Genomic DNA, 20191 nt, shown 5'->3' on the forward strand with positions numbered 1-20191 from the left:
CCATCCATCCATCCATCCATCCATCCATCCATCCATCCATCCATCCACCCACCCACTAATCCATCCATCCACCAATCCATCATCAATCCATTCATCCATCCACTAACCCATCCATCCATCAACCCATCCATCCATCCATCCATCAACTCATCCATCCATCAACCCATCATTCATCCACCCATTCTCCATCCATCTATCATCCATCAACCCATCATTCATCCACCCATCATCCATCCATCAGTCTATCCATCCATCCATCCATCCACCAATCAATCATCCATCCACCAATCCATCCATCCATCTATCAATCCATCCATCATCTTTCGTTTATTGGGGGCCGAGATGGTTTAGAGGCAGGGCAGCCGAATTGGGACCAGAAAGTCACGGTTCGACTCCCAGCCATTCCCACATGTCGTGATGTCTCTAATTGCTCCTCGGGCCCTTGCATAGCTGCCAACTGCTCCACTGTGGGTTAAATGCAGAGAGCTAATTTCAACATTGTATGAGAACATACAATGATGACAGTCTCAGACTTCCCTTCTGCTTATTCCTAAGTCAGGTCTTGGGGGCAGCAGTTTGATCAGGGAGGTCCAGACATCTCTTTCTACAACCACCTCTTCCAGCTCTTCTGGAGGATTCCTAGGCGTTCCCAGACTACGTCTCTCAGTTGGCCTGGGTCTTTCCCAGGGTCTCCTCTCAGTCAGACACGCCTGAAGCACCTCCCTAGGGAGGCTCCCAGGGAGCATCCTTACCAGATGCCTGACCCACCTCAACTGGCTCCTCTCAATGGGGAGGAGCAGTGGTTCTGCTCGGGGTCTTTCATGGATAACTGAACTTCTCACCCCATCTCCAAGGGAGAGTCCAACTACCCTGCAGAGGAAACTCGTTCAACCGCTTGTATCCACGATCTCATTCTTTCGTCATTACCCAGAGTTCTTGACCATAGATGAGAGTAGGAACATAGACCGACTGGTAAACGGAGAGCTTTGCCTTACAGTTCAGCTCCCTCTTCACCACAACAGACCGGCCCAGAGTTCACAATACTGCAGACGCTGCACCAATTCATCTGTAAATTTCACGCTCTATTCTTCCCTCACTCATAAAGAAGTGATGCTAAGGGGCGTTACATTATATTGACATATTCAGCGTGTAGCTGACGACCCTAGAACTTACTGAACATGTTTATTACTTACAGCTGGCACATCGGCCAGCGTTTTGGGTTTCAGGGTAGAAATGATGAGCAACTCTTCACTCCTCCAGAGGCCCACACCATCATCACAGATGCAGCTTTCTTGAGTTCTTCAGAGGCTTGCTGGTCAATACAAAATGAATGACTGGGGGTGCAGAGAACTGCCCTATTTATATCTGATGTCATGTGATTATCATAATACGCTCCAACATGCTCGGGTTACATGTGCTTGGTGTGCAGTCCTTTTGTACATAAGCTCTGCATGTGTCAGAAACGTTGTCATACACTTGTATAAGTTACGTATATGCCAGAGACAAGTTATGGATAAGTTAGTCATATTTTAAACAAGTTCAACTCGTAATCATCTAATATGTATCCTTCCAAAAGAGTCATTCAGTTGATTTTTTTAATTCCATTTTCATAGTGTTGGACAATATTTTCATACACAGGCAGAAGTCTAAAACTTAGCTTTGGGACAGGGCATTTATGAACTTTGGGTCAGATTTTAATGCTTTCATCCAATGAATCATCTTTGTAATATTTCTGTGTACTTGTGTGAGTGCAGGAGTACCAGGAGAATGGGCCCCTGTTCTCCGAGCTCAAGTTCTATCAGCGGGCAGCCAAAGCAGAGAACGGTGAGCAACACAAGCCGTCCTACGTCCCTGCAGCTCGCTGGAGCACACATGCCTTTGACTGATGAAGTGGCTGCAGACGCAGCGGTTTGGCTGCCTGCTTCACAGTAATTAATAATAAAGTAAAGCAAACATGCACTTTGGTGGCAGCAGGGGCCTCATCTCCACGCTTGTCTGGGTTCTCCAACACCTCTGCTTGGAAAGCAGCAGATGAGGGAGAGCCATTCACTTGTAATGATGCCTGGACCTCCGCTGAGCCCCTGACCACCTGCCAGCCTGGTTAAGAGCCAGTCAGGCTAACAGCCACCAAGTCTGGAGTCAGGACCAGCACTTTGTCTGCAGCCTCTTTGTGTCTCTGTGCCTTTCTGCTTTCACCCTGCTGTTTGTACGAAGACGTCCTTCCAGCTACAAGGACAAAGCTGACGTTTTCATTCAGACTCACCTTTTCTTCTAACAGAAACAAGTCAGAGAGGCAGCTGTGGGTCAAGGCTGTGCTCTGTTAGTACTGGTATTGTCAAAAGAATCAAAATAACTTCCAGCTATTCTTTTTATTAAGACTGTCAGTAGAACTTTGTTCATTGGTCTTGTAGCATTATCAAATATCTCATAAAGCACTGGTTGGCTTTGAATGAAACTCAGAAAGTTAACCATTGGATGTTCCCCGTACCACTGATTAACTGCATGCCAACATATCTAGCACCATTTATTCATTAAATATTTGACCTAAAAGGTGACAACTCATCTTTTCTCAACATAAGATAATCTTAAATTACAACTCCCAGTATAATACGCAGTCGGTAACAGTCATTCCTTCAAGGCATGCTTGGTCTTTATTTGACTTCAGTCTTTTTATACACAGAGTCTGGACTTTAGGAACAAATAACAAAATGTATTTCTAAAGTCAAGTAACTGTTCTGCTTTCAGTGCAAAAATGGATAAAAAGCAAAAAACTGGACTTTCTTGGAATCCCCACGTACTGGGGGTCTGGACTGGCTGAGTACAAGGACCTCAGGTAGTGACTCATTTTACATCTGGGGAATTATGTTTTTATTATTTCTTATTTCAGATTTATTTATTTACTTAGTTTACATTATTTGGTCTTGGTAATACCTGGTGCATAAAATATATGTTTACCTATTTATTCTGCTGACAATCACATTCAGACTTTTTAGTTTTGTCTGGTTGTTAGAGGACTTTTAAGTCAATAGCAGTTTGTTACTGTCTGCCACAGAAGGTCAAAGGGTGATGCTTTGTGTGTTTGTGTGTGTTTGAATATGGGATTATGGTAGAACCAGTAGATGGATTTTAATCAAACTCTTTAAAAATTTTTTTATTTCTATTCAAAGAAAGAGGTTAGCCAAGAAGAAATATGACAGTGAGAGAACTGAAGAGAGGAGACAGGAATATAAGGAGATGCAGCATAGAACCAAGAGGGAGAGGCAAAGCAGAAGACATATGATGAGTGTTATGGGAGGCTGGACACTAAAAAGGGCGAGAAGGACTTGCACCGACTGGTGAGACAGAGGGATCACGTTGGAAAGGATGTGCAACAGGTTAGGCTTGTTAAAGATAGGAATAAAAATGGGAGTACTTTGAATGAATGAAGCGAATGAAAGAGAAAGAAGAGTAGAGGCCATTGAAACTGTGGACATGGGGAAAAAAAACATGTTTGAACCAGTAGATGGATTTTAATCAAACTCTTTAAAATAATTTTTGAATGGACATTTACAGCTGAATAACTTTAGGGTCAACTCTTTTCTAATTAACTGTCACAGTTAAGCCCCATTAAAAACATAAAAATGGCTCCAACTCAGCCAATTGAAGTTACAATTTACGACGGAAGTAACTTAGTCATTCCCAATTTATATTCCAAGCACTAACTGGTTATGTTTTTAAAATCTTTCAATTAATTGGAGTCAACACTGTCTGTTAGCAAAATATCTCATGAACCACTTAACCAATTTTAAAGAAACTCCCAGAAACTAATCGTTGTGTACAACTGGTTAACTTTTGGAGTCAAGTCACTTCGAGATGGCTTCCACAGCTGATCAACCAAGTACTGTCTATAATCCAGTCAAATGTAAAGATATTAAGCTTTTTTCATGATTGTAGCTGAGAGTTGTTCTTGTGATTGTTTGTGAGTGACAAGAGATCTCACAGTATCAAGAGTTAGTGCCAATCTTAATGTAAAATATTTGAACATAAAGCAAACTATTATTTCTCATCAGAATCAAAATCAGCTTTATTGTCATTGCACCGAAGTACAATGAAATGGCATTTTCAGTACAGCCCGTCCAAGAGAACAACATAAACAGCAACTGACATGGGGAGACGGAGGTGACTGAGGCCGCCACTTTGGGAGGCGCAGTCTTATTTTTAGATAAGGAAAAAGAAACACGAGGGGAAGGGTAGGTGTAAAAAAATAAAATAAAAATAAAATCTCACACTGTGTCCTATGGGACACAGTATTATTATAGTTGCAAAAAATGACCTCAGCGCAACATAAAAAACACATAAATAGACATAAATTACATATTCGTGTGGAGTGGGTAGGGGGTGGGGTTCCCAGTACAGCGGCCAGGTGAGCGACGCAGCCCTTTGGCACCTTCGTATCTCCTATGTTGCTGCACCAGGGGAGGCATTGAGGGAGGCTGGCGAAGGCACGAGTTTGAGGGGAAGTCATGGCACAGTCCAGAGCCATAGTCCTGATAAGAGGTGTTTGTTTATCAGCCAGCTCGGTTGAGCTCTGACACAGGTCCCCATCCTTGGGGAGAGGAGGGGAGAGGGTGATGAGGGGAGCAGAGCATCTTGTTTTCATAACATCCAAGGAGAAACTGAGATAGTCAGCCTTCCAAGGCCAGAGCTAGATTTAGATTTCAACATTTTTATGGGTCAGGCTGAGCCTTTTAATTTCCGCGTCTGCCTTTGACAGTCGAGCTAGTACATCTCATGGCGACTCCAAACAGCTGAATTGTGATTACTTACACCAAAGTCAGGCTTACAACTTCTCCAAGATCTATTCCTTCCAACCGTCCGTGAACACTGCCACAAAGTTCCACAGTCCTGCCTGCTCGGCTCTGATACAGGTCCATAGATAGTTTGCACATAGTCTGAGTGTTGCCACGCACATTCCAGATAGCTTAAAACAGCTGCTGAAATTTCAGAATTTGTCACCAATCCTGATTTCCACCAACTCCAAAAAGAAGAATCCAGTTATCATAAATCCAATTATGGTATCGAGGTAAGAGGGCTCTCATTCACCCTGCCTTCTTGTTGAGAAAATTAGATCATTTGTGTTGAGAGACCAGCTGAACAAATCCATAGTTTACAATTTGGAAGGTATGCAAAAAGGAGCTCTGAAAAAATTTTCACAAGACAAAGAGCAAAGCAGGGACGAAGTGGAGGAGGAAGCGTCTGCTTTCACCAAGAGCAAACGGGAAAAAAAAATTATCTAAGGAGAAAATATCACAACATGATCTCAGTTTAAAACTCATATATGAATGTTGGTAGACAACTTCCATTATTGCAAAATTCATAGGGCTTTAATTCAAAGAGTAATTTGTAAAGTAATTGTAAAAGGTAATGAGTTTTTGTTTCTCAGGTATCGTTTCATGGCCATGGACCGGCTCGGTACTGATCTTCAAAAAGTCTGTGAGCACAACGGAGGTCGACTGAAGAAGACGACTGTGCTCCATCTTGGTCAAAGACTGGTGAGAAGATCACTTCTGATGTTCTGTTTTCTGAACACTGACTTTACTGTACTTAAACATCAGACTGAAGGACCAAAAAACAAAATAAAAATCTGTTAAACACAAGTAGAACTCATCATCACCAAAACCAAAAGCCAGAACAGAATAACAAGAGATTTCTTATATTGTTGTCATAAATAGTCTTTTTGAAAAATAAAGCAAAAGGGAGTTGCAAAACGACCTTCCTATAAACATACGGTAGGTCTACTTTATTTATTTATTTTTAAGCTGTGTTGTCTGTTTATCTCAGTTTTCCATAATGTTTTTCATATTTTGGAGTTATGATTGCTTCTTCAGCTCATCTGCTTTGTCCAGTAATTCAGATTGGTTTGGGATGTTCACAACACTGCAACTCTTTTGAGAGGAAATTTGTCACACAATAGTTTGAACATCTTCAGGACAGTGCACCAAGACCACAGTGATTTTCATCAGTTTGCTGATCACGATGTGTGTTCCTTGCTTTTCTTTTGTTTTGTCAGGTGGACATCCTCGAGTTCATTCATGAAAATGAGTATGTTCATGCAGACATTAAAGCTGCCAACCTCATGTTGGATTACAGAGACCCTGAACAGGTCAGTCCAATCTACCGGTACATCTCTGAGATAATTCAACACCAATCAGAACTATCCATCCATCTGCTGCTGAAACGCTCTTCTCTCAACTGTCAAGTGTTGATGGTTCTTCCACTTGAGAAGCCAGGACAACTTGATTGATAATATGTACTACGTATATTGTACTGAAAGTGTGTTTTGTCATCTTTTAGGTGTACCTTGCAGACTATGGCCTCTCTTACAGATATTGTCCTGATGGAGTCCACAAAGAATACCAGGAAAACCCTAAAAAGGGCCCCAACGGGACCATCGAGTACACCAGCCTTGATGCTCACATGGGACTGGGTAAGCCATTAATTTCCTTGGCAGGAGCACCTCCAGAAAAACTAATGGACACAGGAATTGAGGCTGATTAGCAGTAGTGGCCATTTTAAATTGGACTGACTCCAAAAATCAATTGGTTGTAGTTGTACAGCCAGGAATTACACTTCTAAGGGTGTTGTTGAAATCCATTCTATGATTAATGGGATATTTTGCTGACAGACCAACAAATGAACACATATGGGCCAAGTTATATCCTTTTGTGTTTGTCAGTGGGTAATAAATACATTCAAGTTCATTGTATATCATCAAGCTTCAATTTATTGGAGGAAAGTCGCAAATTCATGAAGTCAGACTGAATTGTATCATTTTTGAAACATTTCTTCAAGTTGAAAATCAGTTGTTCAGATTGACAACTTAAAATTTTACTGAACAACTTGTTTGTCCATGAAAAGTTTTGCCCAAAATAATTTGAATCTCTTATTTTCAGAAGAAAAATAATAATAAAAAATGTGTTATTGGTAAGTTAAAAAGAAAGAGCGTTACATGTTTGTAGTAAAAATAAAAAGCTATCTAAAAATACAAGACTTTGAAATTGTTAAAAATTATATTTGTAACATAAAATAGAACTGATTGCCTTACTTTTCATTCCCAATCAAAAAATATTATGGTAGGTTTATCTGCTACTGATATAAAGTTGTAACAACAAAATAATTTATGATTTTACACATTCATCTATAAATATATTTATTTATTTTGATTTAAATATCTCAGATATTTTCCATTGTGATGTTTCTCAGTGCTGCAGCTGCTCTGAGCAGTTTTATTTCCAGTTTAGTCTTCATTCCACTGCACACTCCACCACAATCAGCTGATATCGGGAACACATTAACTGGCAAATTGCCTACATGCTCGCTTTCTTCATTGATCATTGATTTATCTGCCCCTGCTCCCCCGCTGAATTCCCCGGTACTGTCTCTGTTTAACAATGCCCAAATTAGCTGAAGTCCTAACCTGCATCTTGTATTCATTCCCCCATTAATTAAGAGCTCTGATGTTTGGTCAGAGCGGGGCCTGAGCCTCAGATAACCTCAACAGGCCCCATGTTCACCAACTCTACCGATCAACAGCTCCATACTGTGACTCAAGCGGCCTATTTACCACTCTGAAGTTTCTATTTCATGTGGTCAGTCAAGGAAAAATGTGTCCTGCAGCTGGAAAACTGAAAATGCATACATTTTAATGGAAGCAGCAGAAAGGTGAGTTTACATCCTTTTGAGGGCAGCTGTGGCTGAGTGGTTAGAGCAGTCGTCCTCCAATGGGAGAGCTGGGGTTGGAATCCACCAGCAGTCACATGCTGAAGTGTCCCTGGGCAAGACACTAAACCCCTCATTGCCACCGATGTGTGTCCCATCAGTGTATGAATGTGATAAAGCTCTGATAAATCTTTGTATAGATCTAGTAGAGTGCTGTATGAATGGGTAAATGATGGCACTGATTGTAAAGAGCTTTGAGTATCTTGATAAGATAGAAAGACACTGGATAAGTACAGTCCATTTACCATTTTACTTTTTTTTTTTTAATAAAACATGAAGTAAGCAGCTAGAATAGGAGTGGAACTTGAACATATACCACATTATTACTAGACACTTGATGGGAAACCAGAAGCTGAAGCCATAAAAGTCAGCCACCCCTCAGTGTCAGTTTTAGCAAATTTTACAATCAAAAGAGCTGTTCATACAGCTCAGTATTCGGTTTTTCTCTCAGTGGAGTGGTGCTGCGGAGGTTAGAGGAGGCGAGTCTGTGATCCAAAGGTTGCCGGTTCGATTCCATGAACTAACAACATAAAAATTTGGGTAGCTTGGTGGTCTGTGGTTGTGTCAGGAAGGGCATCTGGCATAAAAATAATTACCAAATCTTCTTGTGAGTTAGTTTGCTGTGAACTTCCCCTGAAGAAGGGAGCATCTGAAAGAAGAAGAAAAAAGTTTTACATTCAGTAAATACTGTACGTAAAAATTAGTTTGTCACGTTCTAAAATTAAAGAAGTAAAATGAACTGGAAAAGACCACTCTTTTATAAAGAGGGAACAAATGTTTATAATACTCTGAACAAGTTTAACCACAGATTTATGGAGCCTATGTGAGTATTTATAGTATTTGTGAAAAATTAATAAGCACCCCACTTTGGAATAATAAAGGATATATTTGCATACTAATAAATTATTGGGGTGAACATTAAAAGTAGGACAGTTTGTTGGATATTTAATTGTGACTCACTGAATTTTTTCTTCTAAACTACTAGGTTTTATAAAAGACGAGCTTCCTAATTCTCATTATTCTCAGAATGACAAAATCAAACATTATGGTCAAAACCTGTTGTCACTTTCACCACTTTACTGTCTGCCCAAACAGGTCGCTTTTGTAAATGAGTCTTGGAGGCTGAGTGTGATTTATCTGTATAGGTAAAGGTTGAATGGATGAATGAAAAATATCTTGTAACATTGGTGCAAGGAGGGAGCCAGGACGAAAGGTCAGGAGTAATCAGCCATCCCCACCATGGGATCCCAAGCCCCATTGAAAAACCCTGAGGATATGAATACAAGGGCAGCTGATCTGAGAATGAATATTGTGACGAAGACGCCTATAATTTGTACCTTTTGCCAAGGCTAGTGACCAGTCACCTTCTAAAAGTCTGCTAGAAGATCTAAATGCAGTATTGCTAAGTATCCCTACTGCCACTTTCACAGAGACCAATAACAGTAACAATGATCCTTGACTTGTTTGGCTTCAAGATCAAGCCCACAATGAATAAGAAATATTGTCCACCATGGAGGAGGCTGGGAGTGAAGATCAAAGTAACACAGAGACATATAGGCTAGCTGTCAAAACAGCAGAAAGGTGCAATAAAGAAAGATCCACCTTGAAAACACCGCAACATGACTATACCTGAGACTCTAGAGACTTCCAAACAAAGCCTCAAAGCTCTGACTACTCGCCTAAAGAGGTACACTCAAGAAGCAGAAACCAGAAAAATAAATAAAGGCCCCCACATACTCGGGCGCACTTCACTCCGCGGAGGTTCACATGTACTCGAGGTGGACTCGACGCGGACTCAAAGTCCACCTGACGTCAGTGAAGAAAGCAATTAGCACTCGTCCACCGGACACGTCCGCGCAAAGATAAATTTTTATGACCACGTATGCATACTCGGTGTTGCACAATAAACTGCCCGGTGATGGTGTTCACAACGAACTGTTTTGTATGTGACACCAACCGCTCTCTGTGTTCCAAGCAACCAGTAGCAAGGATGCGCAGCGCAACTGCCGCTCTCTGTGCAGCACTGACAGGTGTGTGGTGGCTGCCCTGATGGTGAAGAAATGGGGCTAAGCGCCCAACTAGGTTATCGAACTTGCTATAATCAATTTGAAAATATTAAAAATGTTTCTCGCTGTCCATTGTCTTCACGTCCTTCACCAGTATATTAAATTCCCCTTCTTCATCCCTGGTCTGGTTCATGTACCACCTTCTTTTCTCTTGTTTTTTTGCCAAGAGGCAAGCGATGTCTTCCTCCTCGTCCGTTGTTGCCATGACTGAAATTGTGAGAAATGAAGGAATTTGTCACTAGAGAATTAAAATTTGTACGCTCGAGCATGAAGTCTCAACTGTCTGTGGACAGTATGTGCGAAGTCCATTCGGTTTACGGTGTATGCACAGTTCTCCGGAGTACCGGTATGTGGGGGCCTTAAGGCATTCTCCACCATGCTATCCAGAGTGTACTCTCAATGGCAGGGGAACACCACTAAAGCAAATCCATCCTGAGCAGAGACTGAGCAATACTGGAGAAGCATATTGGAGAATTCATTCAACCTTCATTTATCCATGTTAGTCTCAATGAGTCACAAGGACTCATTTTCAAGAGAGACCTGTACCTGATAGCTGAAAAGGAGACATCACGCAATATTGATGCCCCATAGCTACAAGATCTAAGATCTGAAAACATTAAACTTTCAGAACAAGACAGTGCTCACCACCGCAAAACAGCAGCAATTTTGAAAACAAATCCGTTGTACAAATTCTTTGAACATGTTTCAAACACAAGCGATAGGACTGCGCACAGAGAAACACAAGAACCCCAGTTAAAGTCACACACTTGAGACTCCCACACGGGTTCTGTCTGACAACTAGTAACAGTCCAGTGATATACTACCTTACGTTAGCGAGTCTTTTACTGCCTGACGTCAGTGAAGAAAGCAGTTAGCACTCGGGTATTTTTAATTTCCAGGCCTCTAAAGTGTCCTTAATAAAGCCGTGAGAGAGCTGCAGGCTGAACAGCAGAGTGATATATCACACTTCAAAACCTCAGCCAACTTCCGGCTCCGAGAACGTCTTAATGTTCTTTTAAAACTTGTTGGGACAGACGGAGAAAGGTTTTCACATTCATGTTCAAGGATCAGACCCATTTCTGACCTGGTGGCATTAATCTCCACAGTGATGTTGTCGGGTTGCCATAGCGAGGTGTGGTGAACACAGCTTGCAAGTGGCAGTCGTGTGTACCCAGAGTTAAACGCTGTAATTACTGCCATTCGGTGGGCGGACAGCGGACTGATGACCGTCTCCAAACAGGCAGAGGGGTTAAGAAGGTGACATTGCTCTGAGCTTAAGGGAACGCGAATAACAATAGGAGATAATTAGCAACACAACCAACGCTTCCTCACCTCCCTGTCTGAGGCTCACACCCACTCTGTGTGGATTTAGTTGAATCTTAAGTATTTCTGTCCAAGCTTTATCTAAAAGCCGTTTACTGACACACTTTTCTTTTCTCTCTCTCTCTCTATTGCCTTTCCTTACACAAGGGCAAAGCACAGACTTAAGAATAGACATAAAAACATATAATGAGCTACGACATCATGCCCAGAGCAAACACAGTGCAGCAAGGCTTAATGTAGCTGTTGATCTTTTTAATTGTTAAATCTATTATGTTGCTCAGGAAATCAGACCACGATTTCTCGTGTCGCTATCACATGTATTTTTCATCTTTAGTCTCCTTCAACAAGCCGTGGTGTCGGCAACAACTCACTGTGTAATCATTTACAACAACAAAAATGTCCCATTTTAAAACAGAATTAATGCACACTTTACACCCGCAAGGACAAACACATCTAACCCCTATTATCACAGTTATTAAGCTCAAGTGGAAAAGATGATGACACTTTCAATTCTTGAGCTAATGTAAAAATGACATTTTATCTTCTTTACGGCAGGTTTGTGTTGTTTTAAAATAGAATGATTGCACTCATGTAAAGGTTCAGCGCACAGAAGGAATGGTCCGATTCAAGACAGTTTATTTCTATAACTCCAAGTTGCAACAGAAGTTGGTTAGTAAGCTCAGTCTTCCAGGCAGATGACAACAAAAAGTTTAAATTGTGTCATCTGGACCAGTTTTTCAGTGAGAAACGTTTAATGTCCCATCCAGAGGACTTCCTCAGTCTGCAGTCTACCAACCAGATCTGTCACATGGGTAGCCTTCACTGCTACTCATTCTACAGCCTGCTAGGCCGTAGACTGAGTAGATTTATCCTTTTGATGTGGAGGAGCAGAGGCTCTACTCCGAGCTCCCTCTGGATGACGAAGCTCCTCACCTCATCTCTAGGGCTGGGCCCGGCCACCCTGTGATGGAAGCCCAGTTTGGCCGCTTGTATTTGAGTTCTTGTTCTTCTGATCATGATCCAAACCTCATGACCATAGGTGAGGGTTGAATTGTAGACAGACCAGTAAATTGAGAGCTTTGACTTTCAACTTAGCTCTTTCTTCACCCCGACTGACCAAAGCAACGCCCTCATTACTGAGGATGAAGCCCCAGTTTCCCGCTCCATCCTACCATCACTCTTGAACAAGATGCCCAGATACTTGAACTCCACCACCTGAGGCTGTGTCTCCCTCCCCCCGACCCTGAATTAAAAAAATAAAATAAATAAAATGGAATGAATGATCAGATTTATTATTTGAGGACAGAAAAATCTTGGAATATTTGTGCAAGTTGTTGTGCACTTAAAGCTCAAACAAATTAAATGGGCTTGTGTTCCTTGGTGATAAGTGTATGTCTCATGGAGACCGAGACGAAGTGAAGATTCAACACAATCTGCTGCTTCTTTAGACCGACAACTTTACTAATTGTCTTTTATAATGAATGTGAACACTTTTGTTCAGTGCCCTGAGACGACTTCTGTTGTGACTTGGTGCTATTAAAAAAAAAAAAAAGAACTGAATTGAATTGATCTACATTTATGTGTAAGGTCTGCCAATATTTGGTAATCAAGTTCATCCAGTCAGGTCAAGCCTGGGGAGTTGTAGTAGGTCAATACAGTAAAGACTGCTGTACATCTCAGGAGAAATTACCTATTGATTGGCTCCATCAACAAGGAGAAATGTCCACTGTGAGCTGCAGCTAGCATTGATCCTGCCCAGCCAACGGTCTGGTCCAAAGAGGAAATGTGGTCGCTTCAGCACAAGACCAGATGATGAAGGTCTGATTTCACGTCGATGTATTGATGAACAGGTTGGAACTTGGCAACACCAACCTGCCATGTTCAGCATGCATTAAGAACACGATGTGACTGCATGTGATGCAAACTCTGCTTTTCCTGTTTAATATGTGACGTGTCAACAAGTGCCCAATGGAGCTTCAGTTCAGGGGTTGTTCTAATTGTTGTACTAATTGAAATAATAACATTAACAGCTGGGAGGCAGCTGTATGTGGATTTATGGTTTTATCAAAAACCAAGTTGAACGCTCTCATTTCTTGCTAAAAACAAAGAATATACAAACTTTCCTCTGAAAATGTTGGGACGATGTGTAAAATTTAAAATCAAATGATTTATGGATGATGGGATATTCAAGGTCTTCTGTTGTTTTTAAATTAAATTTTTATTGCTGGGGAACGTTATTCTAAAATTGCTCCATTCTAGGCGCATATTTTCACAAACTGGTGAACCTCTGCCCATCCTCACCTCTAAAAGAATCAGCCTCTAAAACTCTTTATACCCACCCCTCTTGTAAATAACATACAGTAAGTAGTTGCAAAATGCTCCTCCAGGTGTTTCTTATGGGTGCTGCAGAATTCTTAAGGCCTTTATGCCCCTCCCCCCCCCCCATTTCCAGCTAATTCCATATTCTTTGCAGTCACTAACTTTTTTCAGCCCAATTCAGCAAAAAGTTGCTCTCTCCACCCGTCTGGTAACTTAAGATTTTTTTTGCCTTTTTATCTGGTTTTCAGTTTTTTGTTGTTGCTAATTTTAGCTGTTTTTATGTAATCTATAGCCTTTTTGGCCAATTCCAATTTTTTTTTTTTAGCTCATTTCAGCTCTACCCATTTCCTTCTGGTAGTTTAAGCTTCTTTCTGCCTTTTCAGCCACTTTTCAGCTATTCTTTGCTAATTTCAGCTTTTTTCTGCTCATTTCTGCTTATTTAAACATAATTCAGTAAGCACGCAGCTACAGCGTGCGCTCTCAGGTCATTATTTCATGCAGTATTCCCTCAGTGCAGACTGAATTTGGCAAAAGCTCCTACTCCAACCCTGTATCCTGGAACATCTTACAGAAACATCTGAAGCTCTCGACCTTGACCTCTATGGGATTTTAAACAATTGTTAAGTTCAATGCAGACATGTTCCTGTTTTTAGTATTTTACCTAGTTTCATAATGTAGCTTGTTTTTATTTTGTTTTATATCACTACTTCTATTTAATTTTTATTTTGCATTTTATTGTTGTTTATTTGTACCTCATCTGTTGTCTGTCTAAAACAGGTCTCTCTTGTAAATGAGTCCTCGTGACTCAATGAGACTAACCTGGATAAAAAAAGGTTGAATGAATGTGCTCTTTCTTCTGCATTTTAGGCTTGTTCTTCCATTTCAGCTACATTTCAGAATGTTTTTGGCTACTTTTAGCTCTTTTTCAGCAAGTTCTTCTGCAATAATCCTTCACACTGCATTTTTGCAGGAAATGCAATTTTGCCAGTTGTTTTAAATTGTGTTATCATTGAATTCAAAATGACATTTATTCTCAAACATTTGATATGTTTACTATGTTCTACTGTGACTAATGGTAAATAATTACATTCTGTTATTTCCATTTTAAATCCCGTGTTGGGCTTGCGTGTTTACAGCGATGCCATCTCAGATCTGGTCTCCTCCTCTTGTCTTTCTGCAGCACCATCACGACGTGGGGACCTGCAGATTTTGGGCTTCTGCCTTCTTCAATGGTTATGTGGCTCTCTGCCCTGGGATGGTGTTCTCAAACAACCCACTCAGGTTCAGGAGGCTAAGGCCAGGTAGGCTGCTTCTGATTCTGGTGTACTTGGCTGTATCCAGTACTACGGCTGCGACACCTTTTTGAACCTTTCAGGGGTCACAGGGAAAAAAAATAAAACTTACCCAGTTTAACACAGTTAGGAGTAACTCAGTTTTTGGCCTTTGTGTTTGTAATATAATGGGATTACAGGGATTGCAGTGTAATACAGTGCACTCCTAGCAGTGCTGCATATTCATAATGAATATCACTAATCCAATCACAGTAAAGTACTACATTCTGTGGAACAGCTTGTGTTTTTATTTTGATAACTGGCTCTGAACTCCATCTCCTTGTTCCCCCCTCCTTCCTGTTTGACCTCTCTCTTCATTTCTCAGATTGATGAATAATCTGCCAGACTCTGTTCTGCAGCTGTCAGTGAGACAAGCCAGCACAGGTAAACTGAGGTTGCAGGACCTCTTGGGTTACTGGACATCATTTAGACTTTGAGCTTAAATTGAGAATTTGGAAGTAAAACAAGAAACCTGTGGAGACGCATAATGTGTCTAATTCTAATGATCAGTAGTAAAGGTCACAGTCAGGAGTGAGCTGCTACACAAAGTACAGTTTAACTGTGTTGTCCTTCCCCTCCCCATCACCATAATGTAATAAATCAGCAATCCATGGAGCTTTTTAACACTTGTTTAGTACCAGACTTTTTATTTTATCATTCTGCTACAATCTTGATCTACCTCTTATGTCAACCTTTCTAGTTTTTAATGGCGCCTGTGCAGCAGCACTGAAGCACCCTTGTTGCTGTTCATCCATTTTTCTTTTGTTTCTGTCAGGATTTTCAGTCTGAATCGTTAGAACATGCAATATAGTTAAGAGTGTGTAATGACCTGAGCAGTACGTCACACAACAATGACAAAATTTCTTCCCAGAAAACTTAAAAATGTCCACATGAACAATGGGATGTTGGTAAAATGAACGAGAAAGCCCAGCAGTTCTTTGAAGGCTTATCTCACAGTAGCTAAAAGCTAGAGGTAGCAACACACTAACTGCTAACTTAGCAAAAATGCTAACTAAAACAAATAAAATGCTAACTAAAATGAACAAAAGGCTAAATAAATGGAAAATGTACCAAAATGATACAAAATTTTATAAGTAGCAAAATGCGAACAGGTCAAAATCATGCATATAAGACTGCCTTAAGGTTCAAGCTTGTCTTGCAAAAGAGATCAATCAATCAATATTACTAAAAGTAGTATAATAGTAGGTAAAAGCTTAAACTAGAAAAGGCTAGCTAATAACTAAAAGTAGCAAAAGACTAGCTAAACGCTAAAAAGTATCCTAGGCTAACAAAGCTAAAAGTAGCAAAAGGCTAGCTAAAAGCTAAAGGTAACCAAGGCCAACTAAAATCTAAAAGTAGCAAAATGCTAGCTAAAAGCTAAGAGTAACCAAGGCTAACTAAAATATAAAAGCAGCAAAACGCTAGCTAAAAGCTGAGTAGCAAAAGGCTTGCTAACAGCTAAAAGTAACCAAGGCTAACAGCTAAAAGTAACCAATGCTAACTAAAAGCAGTAAATGGCTAGCTAAAAGCTAAAAGTAGCAAAACACTAGCTTAAAGCTAAAGTAACAAAACACTAGCTACAAAATGAATGAAAGGACAGATTTTAAAAGGTTTAAACATGACTGGATAGATTAAGAGTCTTTATGGACCCCTTTAGTGTCCCCTTCAGGTTCCTGGACTCTGCACCAAGTTCCTTTGTGTTTAGCAGTTGTTTCACAGAGTGTGTGGTTTTATTTCTGCTCTCTGGAAGCAGAGGTCACACCTGTGTGATGTATGGAAGGAGCTGCACGCTGGTCTGCTGACAGAACCCGGCTGCCTGCCACAGATAAGCGCTGCAGAATGCATCACCTTGTGTGTGTCAACACGTCGCTTGAACGGTGTGTGATGCATCAAGGCTGACTGTATATGATGCACACACAGCTGTAATCCTTACTGTGCAGATCAAACAGGACCTGCCAGTGTTTTATCTGCTCTGTGAGACCTTCAGGTTGACTCCAACATGACTCCCCCTCCTGCCCAGAAATGATTTCATACACAAGACGAAGCATCAGTGAACATGTTGAAGTGCTGTGTGTGTCAGGAAAATTAAAGTCTGATAGTAGATGACTCCATTGCTGCTTGTTGATCCAACATTCTTTGACTTTAAACTTGATTGTGGACGTTAACAGATGAGGTGGCCTCGTTTCTGCTTTATGTGAATACTCTGGACTACCAAGATAAACCAGACTACCAGCTTCTCAAAGAGGTGCTGAGCTGTGGCGTCAGAGGAAGACTGGACTTCTCTGTTCCTGAAAGAGTTGCAGAATCTGCCACCAAGGATCCCCCCAACAAGGCAAAGGTGAGAACAAGAGGGAGTATCAGCTGAACAGGAATCATGCCACGCTGTGAACACCCAGCAGAGCTGTAGGTCTGTGTAATCACTTTGCTAGTTAATAAAGCAACTTGAGTGTGTGTTTTGTTTACAGTTAAACTACAGATGAAGCAGATCAGCTTCAAAACCACACATTTAAAAAAGAACATTTTTCTGTCATCTCTATTTACCATCTGTGTGATTACTGGGTAAAAGTTGTTCAGTGTTGTGTAAGTTCACCCTTAACCAGACTACGGCAGTTCAAAGTTCAGCTCTCAGGGATTAAAACAGAATTAATTCATGTTTATATTTCATCACTTATAAACATAAATAGGGAGCAGTATCTCTGGTTCTGGTCCAAAGCCCGGGTAAATGGTGAGGGTTGTGTCAAGAAGGGCATCTGAGGTACAACACTTATGCCAAAACTAAAATATGAGTTCATCTAAGCAACACAATACTGGATTGGTCGAGGTTTTAACAACATGCTCGGGTTAACAACAACTGCCACCGGCGCTGTTGACGAACGATGCCAGCAGAAATTGTGCTACTGTTAGTCGAAGACCACGAGGAGAGAAACGTGTCAGGAGACAGAGGGAGAAGAGGAAAGTCTAGAATGAAGGACTGAGGGTGGACACTCTAAATGTGGGGACGATGACAGGCAAAGGTAGAGAGCTGACTGACATGATGCAGAGAAGGAAGGTAGATGTTTTATGTGTCTGTGCTTTGAGGACGCTGATGGAGAAGTACAGAGGGTTAGAAAAACTTCATTGTCTCTTTGTGGATTTAGAAAGAACATATGACAGGGTACTGTAGATGAACATATGCTGTATATATTCATAAATTAAACGGATTCTTTCATTTTTCTGGAATGAGTAATAACGTGCATTGAATTTAATAAAATGTGGAGGGAAACGTGTTTATCTTTGACTCACCAACGACAGTGGGTCATTTATTAAAAACGATTTAAACACATCACACATTTACATTAATTTGGCAAAATGATTTCAACAACAACATGACTAATTTAGCAAGCTGTACAATTTGATTAACCATACGGCGATGGTTGAAAAACTTCACAACAGACATTTCTAAAAATATCTGGATTAATTTGCTAGCAGATAGAAGAGTTTAAAGATGGAAAGATGAAGTTTAGAGGGAGGGAGATGGTGTGTGTGAGTGAAAAGTGTTGAACAGAACGGCACCCTCCATTTGAACCCAGCTTTCCTCAGTACGCTCGATAGTAAACTCGACTCGTTGCCTCTCTGACGATGAATCAGTGGAAACGGAGCTCCAGTTAAGCTACCGGTCCAGCGTCTCCGTAGGATGGCAGAGAACCGTCCGGAGTGGTGGCGGGACTTCATCAACAACAGTTCACCTCACGAGTGGACTTCACATGAGTGGAGTCCTTCAGAAGTTCCACTCAGATGTGGAAGATTGCATAATTCCCACAGGACTCGGAAGAGCTCTGGATCATGCTGGACTTCTGTTCTCCCAAACGACTGGAGCTGCAAACTCTCCACCCGACTCGTTTGAACTAGGAAGTACCGACATTTAAAGAGCTCTATTTCCGGTTCATTTGGGAGTTTCCTGATTGGTCGTTTCGACCAGACAGGGGTGTGTTTTTGTGACGTAAGAGGTCACTAGGAGTCAGAAAAACAGCAAGAATGTTATGGAACAGATTGAAAATGTTTTTCAGACAGACGAGAGGAATATTTAGACGAGTTGGGGGAAAACAGGTGCCAGCCTCTATATTTACGTCTGAGAGGATTTTAAAAACATGACAGTTCGTTCCAACAACTTGTTTTGCGTTTGACTCCAACCTTGGACCAGCTTACACTTGCTCATTCAAAGACAGAAAATCAGAAAATGCATAATTACTCTGTAACAGACCTCAACATGATTTCTACTTTGCATGAGGATTAAAATCATTATTAGTGTTTCACAGTTGAATTAAAAATGATTAGTTCACTGCAACATCTAAAAATGGTTTGAACTAAAAACATTTTGATTATCAAACATTTGTAAAATAGTAATGATAATAGAAAATAGTGTTCTTTCACTTGATCAATTCAAGAAAGAAAGTCTCAGGATGGGTCAACCTGTATTTCTGGATTCAAATCAATGAAATGACAGTTTCTGTCCCATAAGGTCCTTAAGGTCAGGATTTGACCTCAGGCTTAGTTCACTACAGTCCCCCCTTTGGAAATCATCGCCTGTCCATGGGGATGAATTCCAACATGAACTTACGCCTTCGAATGTCCCTGGTCTTGAAGTAATCCAGCAAGGAACACAAAAGTCAAAAGTAATCCAGCAAGGAAAATAAAAGTCAAAAGTAATCTAGCAAGGAAAACAAAAGTCAAAGGATGTAATCCACAATGTTTTTGGTAATTCCATTGTGTTGATGGTAATTCCATAAGGTTGTTGGTAATTCCATTGTAGCAATGCTTTAACCCCTTGGAAACAGAGTCTGTAATCCATTTGAAAAAGACATATAAACCACAACGGTAAATCCACAACGATTGGAGGTGTTGATTGATCAGCATACAGAGGGGTTCCCTTGAATTGAACTGAAGATGCGGCCACTGGTTGAAGAGTGGAGACCAACGTCAGGATTGCAGGTCTCCTCCAGCGAAGGTCGTCGCTGGGTGGATGTCCAGTCTGTGCCGTTCTGGTTGAAATGTGACATGCAATTATGTGGTTTAAGGTGGGCTTATGAAGGGGATTTTACATAAGGCCTTAAACTATATGCACCTGGTGTGTAAGCTATTATGATTGGGAACAGCTACAACTACCAGTACCTTAAGTACCACAAGGGGGTGTGGTATTACATGAGGAAGTCTGGAGTGGCAGAGAAGTATGTTAGACTGGTACAGGACATGTATGAGGACAGTAGGACATGTATGAGGACAGCAGGACATGTATGAGGACAGCAAGACATGTGTGAGGACAGCAAGACGTGTGAGGACAGCAGGACATGTGTGAGGACAGCAGGACATGTGTGAGGACAGCAGGACATGTGTGAGGACAGCAAGACGTGTGAGGAC

General features: G+C 41.0%; 1 protein-coding gene across 1 annotated transcript in view; it reads left to right on the top strand.

The window, feature by feature from the left end:
• The window catches only part of LOC119420358 (serine/threonine-protein kinase VRK1), a 33118-nt gene that overhangs the window by 3063 nt on the left and 9864 nt on the right, over nt 1–20191 (top strand). The window contains exons 4-11 of the mRNA XM_037687743.1: nt 1755–1824; nt 2746–2833; nt 5423–5531; nt 6050–6142; nt 6334–6466; nt 14647–14767; nt 15123–15181; nt 16966–17135. Of these exons, the coding sequence (XP_037543671.1) occupies nt 1755–1824; nt 2746–2833; nt 5423–5531; nt 6050–6142; nt 6334–6466; nt 14647–14767; nt 15123–15181; nt 16966–17135 (843 nt within the window). The remainder of the gene's footprint in view (nt 1–1754; nt 1825–2745; nt 2834–5422; nt 5532–6049; nt 6143–6333; nt 6467–14646; nt 14768–15122; nt 15182–16965; nt 17136–20191) is intronic.

The sequence above is a fragment of the Nematolebias whitei genome, chromosome 1 (genome assembly GCF_014905685.2).
Source record: "Nematolebias whitei isolate Nwh7 chromosome 1, NemWhi1, whole genome shotgun sequence".
Lineage (NCBI taxonomy): Eukaryota > Metazoa > Chordata > Actinopteri > Cyprinodontiformes > Rivulidae > Nematolebias > Nematolebias whitei.